This window comes from Astatotilapia calliptera, chromosome 18 (genome assembly GCF_900246225.1).
Source record: "Astatotilapia calliptera chromosome 18, fAstCal1.2, whole genome shotgun sequence".
NCBI classification, from domain to species: Eukaryota; Metazoa; Chordata; class Actinopteri; order Cichliformes; family Cichlidae; genus Astatotilapia; species Astatotilapia calliptera.
This window is the reverse complement of record NC_039319.1, coordinates 33,019,775-33,032,432: the sequence shown is the minus strand read 5'-3', so window position 1 is coordinate 33,032,432 and position 12,658 is coordinate 33,019,775. Positions and strand designations below refer to the sequence as shown.

General features: G+C 42.8%; 1 protein-coding gene across 1 annotated transcript; it reads left to right on the top strand.

Annotated features, from left to right (window-relative positions):
* The first annotated feature begins 6,106 nt into the window (after nt 1–6,106).
* LOC113009884 (ferritin, middle subunit-like) lies at nt 6,107–9,459 on the top strand. The gene is made up of 3 exons (XM_026148455.1): nt 6,107–6,214; nt 9,062–9,187; nt 9,298–9,459. Exons 1-3 carry the CDS (start codon nt 6,107–6,109, stop codon nt 9,457–9,459), a joined length of 396 nt encoding a protein of 131 aa, XP_026004240.1.
* Nucleotides 9,460–12,658: the final 3,199 nt, after the last annotated feature.

Here is a 12,658-nt window from a genome sequence, read left to right as displayed (position 1 = left end):
TAAAAAGGTATCAGTGCTTGCTGTACATACCTGTGGGTGCAGCAGCAGGAGCTCAGGGACTGGGGATGCTCTGCTGCAGAATCAGTTGGTTCTATCAATACAGTATTAAATGTTAACAGGTTGGATATAATAATCGTAGAGTAGACAGTGGTCCCTCATTTATTGCAGGGGTTCTCAGAATAACTAGCCCCTGGTCACAGTTCTCACAATTGATTCTCAAAGTGCAAACCTTTGTAGATTGCAAAACGTAAAAGTATTATTATGCCGCAGTTTGTCTTCATCTGCCCGCCACTTTCGTGCGCCTTTTTCCCCTCACGGTGCAGGTGTCTATTTCCGAATGAGGGTCGTAGTTATGGGTGTTTTTGTGCTGTTTTTTCTATTGGACGCGATGGTTATCAAAACCAAACGTGATAAATTTGGCAAGCGCAGGAGACACGGCACGGAGCAGATTTGTCAATCAGGCTGCAGAATGCAATGCTGTACTGTGCAATAAAAAATCAGCGAAAAAGCAAAGCAGTGACGGATGAACAGCGGGACCACTGTGTGCTGTTTATTAATAAACAATAAAATATATTCCTAAATGACAACATGCATAAAAGCAGAACGGTATTTGTACGTCAGTGGGAAAATAGCGGTGGCTTGCTAGCTTTTGTGCGGCTTCCCCGGGTCAGTGAAAACTTTCAAAAGAGAAATGAATGAACTTACCAGGTTGCCCGATCTCTTCACATATCTTCCTCCAAGCTCGGTCCTTTTTATTCCTGTCTCGGTACTGAAAGCAGCTGGTGTTGTACGGCTCCGGGTTGTTTGCTACCGCATTGATTAGCCTTCCCCTCCATTGAAGTATGAAAGGCTTTGGCTGGATCTGCCCCTTTGACCTAGGTAACAGCCACGTCACCAGGCTCCTGATTGGTTGTCACGGCGCGATTTGACGCTGGAGTTCAGATTTTTCCAACTCGAGCGGTAGACGCGAAACGCGCGTATGCACAAAATGCAACACAAAAACTCACGCGCGTGGTTTTATTCGCAAGTCAAACGCGCCAGACGCGCTACACTGCCGCGCGTTTCACGCGTTTTGGCGTTTTCGCGACGCAAATCTGCTTCCGAATTTTCGCGGGACCCGCAATTGCGCGTCATCGCGCCTTTCCATTGACTTTACATGTAAACCTGACGCTCTATTCGCGTCCATCGCGTTCAGTGTGAACACACCGTTAGTGTTCCTAGAACCGGGCCTGTAAGTAATGGAGAAGTGAAAACGAGTAAAACAGTAAAAGTAAAACACAAAACAGCAAACAGCATAACAGTAAAAGAAGAACTGACTGCGTTACAGTTAGTGCGGGAGCAGCAGCTTTGCTCATGCGCGGTTCATTTGCAGTTTGGACGCATAGGTGTGAACATCTCCTGCAGCTGGGGGAGGACTATCCTCCGCCCGTGAGCGCTTTAGCACGGGTGAGGTGCCCACAGCCGCACCGCTGCTTGTTGAGAGTAAGAGCAACACGCCCTTTCACGTCAAAAAGTCGTCATAAATAAGTCTCCAATAACACCAGAAAAAGTCGCCAGATTTGTCGCTAGTCACTTTTTAGAAAAAAAAGTCGCTAAGGGGTCTGAAAACTCGCTAAATATAGCGACAAAGTCGCTAAGTTGGCAACACTGCGCACGCCAAGGGGCTGCGAGACATTTTTACAGCCGTATTTAGCACATGACTATGAAAGGCGGAAGAGGAAGTAGTTTCTTTGAATGTAGACAATCCGAATGTTATAGTTTCTTTCCACTGTGTTCCTGTTAATGATAAACTACAAATTTACTCTAAATTACTAAAATATTGATATTTTAATGTGAGAATCGATTCTAGAACATAAATGATCGATCCACACATCACTACAAAATAACCAGCTTCACTCATTCCATTTCAAACAGGACAGTGGCAACAACAGTAGGCTATGGCCAATGTTAAGTTTTAGATTTTAAATAGGCTGTATACATTTCAGTGGGAGCAATAGGACAGTCAAATGTCGCTGATTTTACTACAGAGTGGGACGGATTGTAGGGTAGCTAACATTGTCGCAAAACACGTTTTCAACACTGCAGGTTACCTGGGTGTAATGTTTTTCAGCTAAAAAGAAACATGGTCTGACTCCTACCTAACTATATAAAGAGTAACTGAAGGTTAAATGCAGTTAACATGTCCTGTTTTAAGCCAGGCACTCACACCTCCGCTCCGCTGTGTCTCAGCCACCATTGCTCCGGCAGCAACGGCACTAGAGCCAGAGCAGGGGAGAAGCGAGCTGGAACAAACCATTTTGGGAGAGAGGGAGGGGGGTGGTATCTATACTTTTGTTGTTAAAATGTTACGTCTCAACCAAGTACTGTATGCTTTTTATATTTTTAGTAGTGTGTCACACAAACAGCAAATATTATCAAAAAAAGTAAGAAATCTTTGGGGGTGCTTTGATTCATTTTGGCACCCCCAAAAATGGGCTAAAATCGCCCCTGCTACCAACTATACTTATGTGTTTCCTCAGTGGCTTTAGATGGTCAGATTCTGTGTTTTTACATACATAGGCTGTGTCCCAATTAAGAGACTGCACGCTTGAAGTACGCGCACTACACGTACTACGTACGGTGCGTACTATAAGTACGAGAAGTGCGGAAGTGAGAGGCTTGTGATATGGGACGGTATACGCTTCGTCGCGCTGTTCAGGTTGCCTAGCAACCATGATACTAACCGCGAGACACATGACATACAGCTTTGTTTGACAGAAATGAAGGAGAAAAATGTTTTGTTGGTCATTCATTTTTGTCATGACATCACTTTAGTTGAGTATCTGAGGCTGAGACCACGGGACTGTAAAACATGACTGTTGGGCTTCATTCCTGTGCTGAACAGTCATATAAGATTAGTTAGTAAATAACAATTAGTTAATGTTGTTCATGAGACTACATTGCCACAGTGAGTTGACTTTAAATATAATATGGCCAATATTATAGTATTGTCAGATTATTAGAGAGAGAGAGAGAGAGAGAGAGAGAACTTTGGAATTTGTATGTGCTTCGCAGTTATTTATTCACTTCACATAAAATGTAATAAATAAACTAAAATACAAAAACCAACTATTTACATTTCAACTTTTAACTATTTAAATTTTCAGCTTTCTCCTTTTAAACAAATTTAAAGTGAAACAACACAAAACACTGCAATGCAGAGTGAAGCGGGGAAAAAAAAGTGTGTGTGTGTGAGTGAGTAAAAGAAAAAAAAAAAACCAAAAAAAAAAAAACCACGGCTCCCAATAAGGAGTCGGCTCGCGTTGTGCACTTCAAAGAGCCAGCTGATGGGTCTGTCTAGCACAGCCCCTCAGACCATTCTATTACAACAGCAAAAGCAAGACACAAGTCACCAGAGCTCTTTGTGTTACTCGTGCACGAGGGAGAAAACAGTGACAGCGCCGTTCCTTCGCTTGACCCGAGTTGCTCTCGTCTGCTCCCTCATAATACTGGTCTTTATTGAGTTTACATGAATATGCATAAGTTCATTAACATATGACGTCTTACATAGATATACATGTAACCAAAGAGTACCGTCTGTGTGTGTGTGTGTGTGTGTGTGTGTGTGTGTGTGTGTGTGTTTCAAGATGTGACCCCATAAACGACTTCTGCCTGGAAGTCCAGCAGTTGATCTAAACAAAAGGAACTTATACTAAAACAGACATAGATGTGTTTATCCTACCATAAAACAATAAAATAAGGTACGACCTCTCTCATGACCCCAGGATCTGTGTGTGCATGCCAGTACACTCTGGAAGGCACACAGAGTCTTTACAGACTGCTAAGGATCAAACCTCTATCATTATGCGATTATAAAACTAAGCATATGAGTAAATATTTCTAAGCATAAATGACAATCATTAATATAAACCTGACACCGGCTCTAAGAGCCATTTCGTTCATGACCGACACATCACTAAGGGAAATGAACAAGAAGCTCAAAAACTAAAGGCATGAAAATAATTTACCAGAACAGCTGTAAATAATCCCCCAAACTAAAAATTCTAATAATAAACAAAGGCTCAGAAGCCTGGAACCATGACAGCAAAACTTAATAAAGGATTGTTTAACTTGGCTTGGTTACACAGATATGTGATTACCTGAAGAATAGTTTAAAAAGAACACACGCAAACACACACATATGGAATAAGTGCAATAGTTGACTCACCAACCCACAGAAGGAGAAGGAGGAACAGATGAGCCATTGCTGTCATTCAGCTTGCAGTGAATGCTGTGCTGGGACCTTTTTAAACCTCTTCTCACTGTGCTGGTGGCCATGGAGCCACCAATCACAGAGAATAATTTTATCAACAAACCCCCATTGGCTGGAACGGTCTTCATGCAAATATACAATCTTTTTTTTTTTTTTATTAAGAAAAATGTTTTGCTTCTCATTAATTTCTTTTTCTTCCATGTACTGACAAAGGGAAAGACCCTACAGTATAAGCAGAAGTTATTTTTTTAATACAATTTGACCACAGCTGGACTGGCCATCAGGTGTACAGGGTGCACTGAAAAAGAGAACGTGTTGGATTTACTTAATTCAGTACTGTACATTGGTTGCACACAATTTTTTTGCTTTGGGTGAAACGTAAACAACTGTGTTATATCGAAACAACTTATTCATATTCATAAACCTGTGCATTTTGGGTTTATAAAACGTGATTGAAACATGTTTAGATGAAGCAAGTTAAGCTCTTGGAATATTTCAATCATTCACAATTTTGTCATTTTATTCCAACACTAATTCAGTAACTTTTACCCAATTCTACTTGGTCACTTAAACACTGCATGTTGTCTTCATATTACATAATATTCAGCAAAGTCTAGATTTTGGTTAACATACAAAATTCAATGGATTTACAGGTTGCTGGAGGGCTGGGGCATAACGCAGAAGTTATAGGGTACACCCTGGTTAGGGTGCCAGTCTATCACATAAGCTGTGTCCCAAAACGTCGGCTGCATCCTCCGGAGGCCGCATTTGAAGGCCGATTGCGTCACAGCCAGTAGTGATGGGTCGGTCGCGAACGAAATGGCTCTTAGAGCCAGGTCTTTGACGTGAACCTACCTCTCTCTCTTGCACTTTTTTTCCGCTTCACTCCGCACGCGAGCCTTGTGCTTTACGCCAGGGCTCTAGAGTGCGACCAAATTTTTCAGTGGTGCGCCTAAAAAAAAATATATTTTTTCGGGTAACAAAAAAAAAAAAAAAAAACCAATCTCTGCAACTCTCCGTGTGGTCAACAACAGACACACATTATGCCCCTATCGTGGACTAAACCAATCAGAGATAGTCAGGGGCGGGACCTCTCTGATTGGCCGTGGTCCAGTTGAAAGTGCAGGTGGAAGAGAGAGAGGTGAGTAGCTTGAATAAAGCGATATCAATTCATTAACGGATTCCACACAAAGACGTAAACACAGAGCGGACCCGACGCATCAGAATCAGCTTAGTCTTTCTCGGCTTTCTCACCCCACGGCCTGAACACGGACATGCTGTCGGAGCTTAGCGATTCTGATGCTTCGGGTCCACTCTGTGTTTACATCTTGTTTGCGCTAGAATAAAATACAAACAAACACTGAAACTAATGAAAAATTACACATGATATATGAACTGTGGAAACTAACTGAACAATAAAACTCAGAATAAACAAATGAAAACATTATATGAAAGGTATAAACTGATTTGCATCTTATTGATTTGCAGGCTCACTTAGCTCCAGGACTTGACGACTGGCCCAACCCGTACAGTCTTTGTCTCTTAATACCGAATGTTGAAAACTGATACTCATGGACACCTTATTTCAGTCTCTTTACTTTGCATAACAGACCCAAAGCATTACATTAACATGATGTTGTCTAGTGGACCAGCACGTCCATTACATGTTTTGCCGTTATTGCTGTTTGCCGACTTATTCATCTTAGAGCAGTTTGTGTGTGTTTAATAACTCCACAACATTAATAGATGATTCCTTTGCTCTAAACTGAAGATTTGTTTATTTTGGGTTTTGCACATTTTGTTTCTGAATAATTGTTTGATTTGTAAATTCTTATTTCTGTGTTATGTAGAGAAATGACACTCTACATATTTGAAAACACAGACTTTGACCATCTGCATCCACTGAGGAAACACAGCACTACGATCGGGGCGATCGTAGCTCAAGAGTTAGGAGTTCGCCTTGTAATCGAAAGGTTGCCGGTTCGAGCCCCGGCTTGGACAGTCTCGGTCGTTGTGTCCTTGGGCAAGACACTTCACCCGTTGCCTACTGGTGGTGGTCAGAGGGCCCGGTGGCGCCAGTGTCCGGCAGCCTCGCCTCTGTCAGTGCGCCCCAGGGTGGCTGTGGCTACAATGTAGCTGCCATCACCAGTGTGTGAATGGGTGGATGACTGGATATGTAAAGCGCTTTGGGGTCCTTAGGGACTAGAAAAGCACTATACAAATACAGGCCATTTACCATTTCACTACAAGCACAAAAGTAGATTTGGTGGAAATTTCAAACAGGACTGCCTCATAGTGTGTGACTGTGTTGACTATAGCTAAGGACATTAGTGCTAAGTCATGATTTTCTCAGGATGTTGCTGCTCGCTGACTTCAGCTTACAACAAATTCCACTTCTGCTCACCCAGCATTTGTTTCATGTAAAGTACATTTATGCTTTTGATCTGTATTTAATGTTTTTAATTGAATGTCCTCCTCTTCTGTATGTGTGGATGTGGATCAGTGGACCACATCCACACATGGCAAATCTGTGAGGAACAGAGACGGTCAGCCACCAGTCAGTCAGAAGTTTTTCTCTTTGACGAAAAAGAAAATCAGTTGATTTCAACATGCCACAGAAGACACTCCATCACACTAATGCAGGGACCCATAATAAGACATCAGTCCTCTGAGATCTGAGAAGAGACTGTTTGTATGAAGTAAACCATGAGAAACAAAGTTTATCTGGACATACTGACATACAAAAAGCTTAACAAACACCACAAACTGACAACTGACCACAGAGCATATAATTAAAGTCTTTTTGTTGGCTCTGTTGGGCATTTATAAAGAGACCATGCCTGGTAAGATAACGCAACATTTATGCAGCACTGTTAGCGAAGCCATGCTGAAACCAAACCCAAATTTCATTGCAAAGTGTTTATGACAAAGGATTTAGCTGATGCTGCGGGCAATAGGCTGTTTACCCTTAACTTGAACTTTTACAGCCCTATGCCCCTAGTAGGTCTCTGAGGTCGAGTAGTCAGGGCCTACTTGTCATTCAGTATACGAGACTGAAAACTAGGGGCGATAGAGCTTTTGCTACTGTGGCCGCAGGCTGTGGAATTCCCTTCCTCAGGACTTACGATCCGCTGATTCATTGATTACTTTTAAAAAATAGCTAAAAACACATCTTTTTAAAATTGCTTTTTGCCAACTTTTTTTTTTATTTTTTTTTTTATAATCTGTTATATCTTGTAAAGCACTTTGTGATTTCTATCTAGAAATGTGCTATATAAATAAAATTTTACTTACTTACTAACCAAAGTGAGAGGAGGTTTAGCTCTTTATCTCACACCTCATCGTCCTTATGACTGCTCCATTGACTCGCTTACTGGTCCTCCTTCACCTTCCAGTAATCAGTATAATTTTTAAACCCAAATGGGTTGTTTCGGTTATTTGAAAATAGCATTTTCAGCAAACGCACCAGAAGTCTTTCAGGCCCTGGTCAATGACATCCTTTGTGACTTCATCATCCACATTTTCTTTATTTCAACAATATTCTTAACTTCTCCCAGTTGTCCTATACCTGTCAAGTCCTTCTCAAATATCTCGTAGAAAAAAACATCTCAATTTAAAAGGTGAGAAATGTGAATTTCATGTTGATTCAGTGTCATTCCTGGGCTTTATAGTTGAAAAAGGTCATTTAAAAGCACACTCAGTCAAAGTGGTTGAATGGCCAGTTCCCTCAAACAGGAAGCAGCTTCAACAATTGCTGTTTTGCTGACTTTTACTACCTTTTATGATTTCAGGAAAATAGCTCTATTGTTATCAAATTCAAATTTTATTTGTCACACACACACACACACACACACACACACACACACACACACACACACACACACACACACACACACACACACACACACACAGTATGACATGAGGTGAAATGCTTGTAGCTGTGCAATGCCCGACCATTAAATGACAGTGGTTTTACAGTATTTACAATTTACAGGTTATTACAAGATTTACAGATTTAACTTAGAAATGTGCAAATAGCAGAAAGATTATAAATTATAGGAAGTGTGCATGAAGAAAAACCAGAGTGCGTGTGGTGATGTGATGTGTGTGAGAGTCCAGTCTTATAGTGACGTGTGTGGGAGAGTCCAGTCCTACACCTGGTTCAGGGCCCGAATAGCCTGGGGGAAGAAGCTCCTCCTCATTCTCTCTGTTTTGGCCTTAAGGGAGCGGAAGCGCTTCCCAGACCTCAACAGTGAGAAGAGTCCATTGTTGGGATGGGAGAGGTCCATCATAATCTTCCTAGCTTTGGACTTGCACCGCTTGGTGTAGATGGACAGCAGGTCAGGGAGCTCTGATTGAATGATGCGTTCGGCCAAGCGCACCACCCTTTGCAGATCTCGTCTGTCCTGCTTGGTGCTGTTCCCAAACCAGGTGCAGATGTTTGCCGTCAGGACGCTCTCGATGGTGCAGGAGTAAAAGTTCTTGAGCACGTTCAGTGGCAGATGGAAGTCTCTAAGTCTTCTGAGGAAGAAGAGAAGCTGACGGGCTTTCTTAACCAGGGTGTTGATGTGACAGGACCATGACAGGTTCTGAGTGATGTGGACATCCAGGTATCAGAAACTGTCCACTCTCTCCACTGGCGTGCCACTGATGAGGGGCTTGTAATTCCTCGCCTTATATTTCCTCCTGTAGTGTCAGTACACTGATTAGGGCTTATACAGAGTCAGACTGATACACACGGTAGCTTGTATCAGTGTGTACACAAAGCTTAAGAGTGTTCAGTCTATAACGGAATTGTTTGTTGGGCAGAAACCAGAGCGTGACGAGTGGGGCAGTGGGCTGGAGGCCATGCAGTGTGCTCTGCAACTGGAGAAGAAAGTCAACCAGGCTCTGCTGGACCTGCACAAGCTGGCTTCTCAGCATTATGACCCTCATGTAAGCGGGAGTAGGAGGGAAGAGTTTGGGGTTAAAGACTGAACTAGTTCATGCAGTATATGTTTGACAAATCATCAAATGTTAACTATAATTTGTGTGCGTTTTCCCAGCTGTGTGACTTCCTGGAGAGCCACTACCTGGATGAGCAGGTGAAGTCCATCAAGAAGCTGGGTGACCACATCACTAACCTCACCCGCATGGATGCCCACACAAACAAGATGGCAGAGTACCTGTTTGACAAGCAAGTCTGGGTGACAAGAGCTAAATACTGAGACCTAGAAGTGAGCCTGGAGTCAAAATTATAACAACACAGGCTTTGAAGTAAACTCACTTCTGCTCCACCTGTTTCACTGAGAACGATTTCTTTCCTGACTTAAAGGTGGCGTCAGTTCTTGTATGTTGTGGTGTTTTTGTGTGAAATGTCACATGGAGGGATGGATGTTATAAGGTCATGGCTCTGCTTGTAAGCTGTCTGACTTTTGGAAATGTTTCTGATCTGCTAATCTGAATAAACAATTTAAGCTAGATCTTTGGTCTGTCTGCATCTGTTACTCATTTTACTGATTAGTTCAAGCAGTCGGTCTAAAGACTAAATAAATCACTGCTTCATTACCTTGTTGAATTTGTGAGATTATGGTGTTGACATGTTCTCTCAAAAGGTGTATGAGTTAATCTTTGTACACATTGGTACCAAATACAAACAAGGTATTAGATTATTCTGTTATTATATGTTACCTTATACGCAAGAGCGAAACACGTCCGTAGGTTTGGTTTATGATACGGCGTGTTCCGGTGGTGCGGCCGTGAAGTGCAGTAGTGGTTGGTGCTAGTTTTAGTACATTTGATAGAGGTTTTGACGGTGGTTTGTGGCGTCAGTCGAGTATAAAGGGCTGCGGTCATAATACAAAGTAAAAATTTAGTACATAGCAACACTTGGTTTATGATGTCAGGTATAACTTCGGGGATGCAAGCATCACTTTTATGATGCGACTTTGCCCCGTGGTGGCGGTCATAAGCGCAGAGAAAGGAGTATTTTGGTCTATGGTGCAGTGTGCTTTAAGAAGATCTAATAGTTGAGCTCAGAGGTTTCTGTGTAAAATTCCCGCTGAGGAAAAGTGTTGTGGGTGAGTGTGAAAGTGCGCTCTGGGTGAGAGAGTGTGTGTGAAGCTACGAAGCGCGCTCTGGGTGCTGTCTTGTGTGTAAAGCGCGCACTGAGTGAGAGTGTGAGTGAGGCGCGCTCTGAGTGTGTTTTTTGTGTGAAGTGTGAAGCGTGAACACAGTGACAGTGACGGTTGATGTGTTTGATTAGGAGGACATTAGAGCAAATACACATTTTAGGATCAAAGGTTGATGCCTAGTGTACCTGTGGAACATTTTGCCTATGGAGTGGCGACCCTCCTGTCCGTGGACGCGCGGCCAGGACCGGCGGCGTCCGGGTGCCGAGGTGGTGACTTGGGGAGGTGAGGGCCCCCGCATAACTACGGAAATAACACTGGAACGGCCGTGTAATCACGGGTTCACATTTATTCCGGACTAGAACAAGACACATTTTGCGAACAAACGTTGAGTCTAGATTAGTTAAGAAATAAAAAGGTTGAATTCCTCGTTTCAGTGGTTGAAATTGTTGTGTGCCTGTCCCCTGACGAGTGTGAAATTAAAATAAAGAGGGAATTTGGAGCCACATAGAGATAGACGGGCATAATTGGGTGTATTACTCTGTGGTGTAATAAAAATAAAAAGGAGAGATAGTAAGAGGTGTGTAGTGGAGAATTATGACGCTGTCAAGGTAGGCGTGTTGCCTGCTTATCTGTTTAACAGTGATGAAAATGAAATTAAATAAATCTCTTAGTGTGTTAATACAGGAAGCTGCGGACCTGGACCAACTGCCCCCACAAGCACAGCGGCCGAAGCAAAATTATAGGTAATGGGAACCACACCCAGCACGAATCAGCAGCTGTGAAAAAGACAGCAGCGAGGAGAGAATTAGAGGAGAAATTAAGAGAAGTTTTAACACATAAAATTGGGGCCAACGGACTTGTGGAGGTTGGGAAGGCGTCCGGAGCATCACAACAAAAAGGTGAAACAAAAACACACACAAGCAGAGAAATCTGAGAGAAAGGCTCCTTTTAAGGTAACGCCTAGTTTGAGAAAAGATAAAATTAACCTGCTTTTATACAAATGCACATACACGCAATGAAGAAACAGCTTACACTCATGAACACGTGAAGATTTTCCAGCAAGGTTAAAGAAAAATTAACATACTTAAATGATGAAGTCTATACATTACTGACAAAGAAACCCTCTGGGTTGCAGGACAACAATTTAACTAAAAAAAAAAAAAAAAGGAACACTGGTCTAACCAACCAGGCAAGACACAACAAATTTAGTGGTTAAAAGATTCAAATTGTGACATGTTTTCTGTTGATTGATTAATAAAAGTGATTACTGAATGAAAGAAAGTTCCTTTTTGGGCTTTTAAACATGATCTTAAGAATTTTAACATATACCGGTGTTGTCCTGTCAACTTGGTGGGTTAGGAGTTGATCATATCGGGAGACAAAAACCAAAAAAAAGGGGGAGAGAAGGCTGACACAGGGCCTGGCCCCATTGTCTCCCCTCTGAATAACACAGCCAACACAACAACATTTTCCTGTTCGTTTGTTTTTGTTTTTTGTTTGTTTTTGTTTTGTTTTTGTTTTTTTCTATACATATTTAATTACAGGCTGCTTTGCCGGCCCTGAAAGCCGAGGCTGACTGGACTCCTGCTCTCCCCTATACGTGACACTGACCAAATGCTGCAACAGCTGGACCCACAACAACGACCTGAGAATGTCAACAGACCTGCAGGAATGTGATCTCATGCAGCCGAGACGGAGAGCACTAAACCTAAGGCCCGTTTCACTACACGGGGGAAAATTCCCAGACTGCGTCAGCTGACAGAGCTGTGACGAGACGCCCGCCAAGCCCGAATGAAAAGTAAGGCCGAGCGAAAGAATGCTGACCTTGATAACTTTGCATTCACACTGTGCAGGACAGTGATGGACCAACACGGATGATCGGGTGGCGAAAAAGGGCGTGACCGAGACAAGAGGAGTAACTGAGGACAGAAGGCACCTCAGAATGGACAAAAACACAGAAGAAGATGCAGGTTTCACCTGCGGTGAACATCGACACTGGAGAAAGGACTGCCCCAATTGGGGTCAGAACCAGGACGGACTGAATTTTGAGCAGCAGCAGCAGCAGCAATGATCGCAAACAAACTGAAAAGGAGGGGGGCAGGACCCCAGGGCATGCTTCAGGCCGTGGTTTACCCAGAACACCAGAACAGGAAAGTGATGAACACACACACACACACACACACACACACACACACACACACACACACACACACACACACACACACACACGTCTCCAAACACACAGATTCAGAATGAAGTGAAATACACACATGAACACGTGCACTCGTTGAGT

Excerpts from the sequence above, each read along its gene's own strand:
- LOC113009884 (XM_026148455.1), top strand. The coding sequence starts at position 6,107 with ATGACACTCTACATATTTGAAAACACAGACTTTGACCATCTGCATCCA. Across the intron at positions 6,215-9,061 it reads AAGAGTTAGGAGTTCGCCTT|AAACCAGAGCGTGACGAGTG; the intron begins GTAATCGAAAGG and ends TTTGTTGGGCAG. Across the intron at positions 9,188-9,297 it reads CTCAGCATTATGACCCTCAT|CTGTGTGACTTCCTGGAGAG; the intron begins GTAAGCGGGAGT and ends GCGTTTTCCCAG.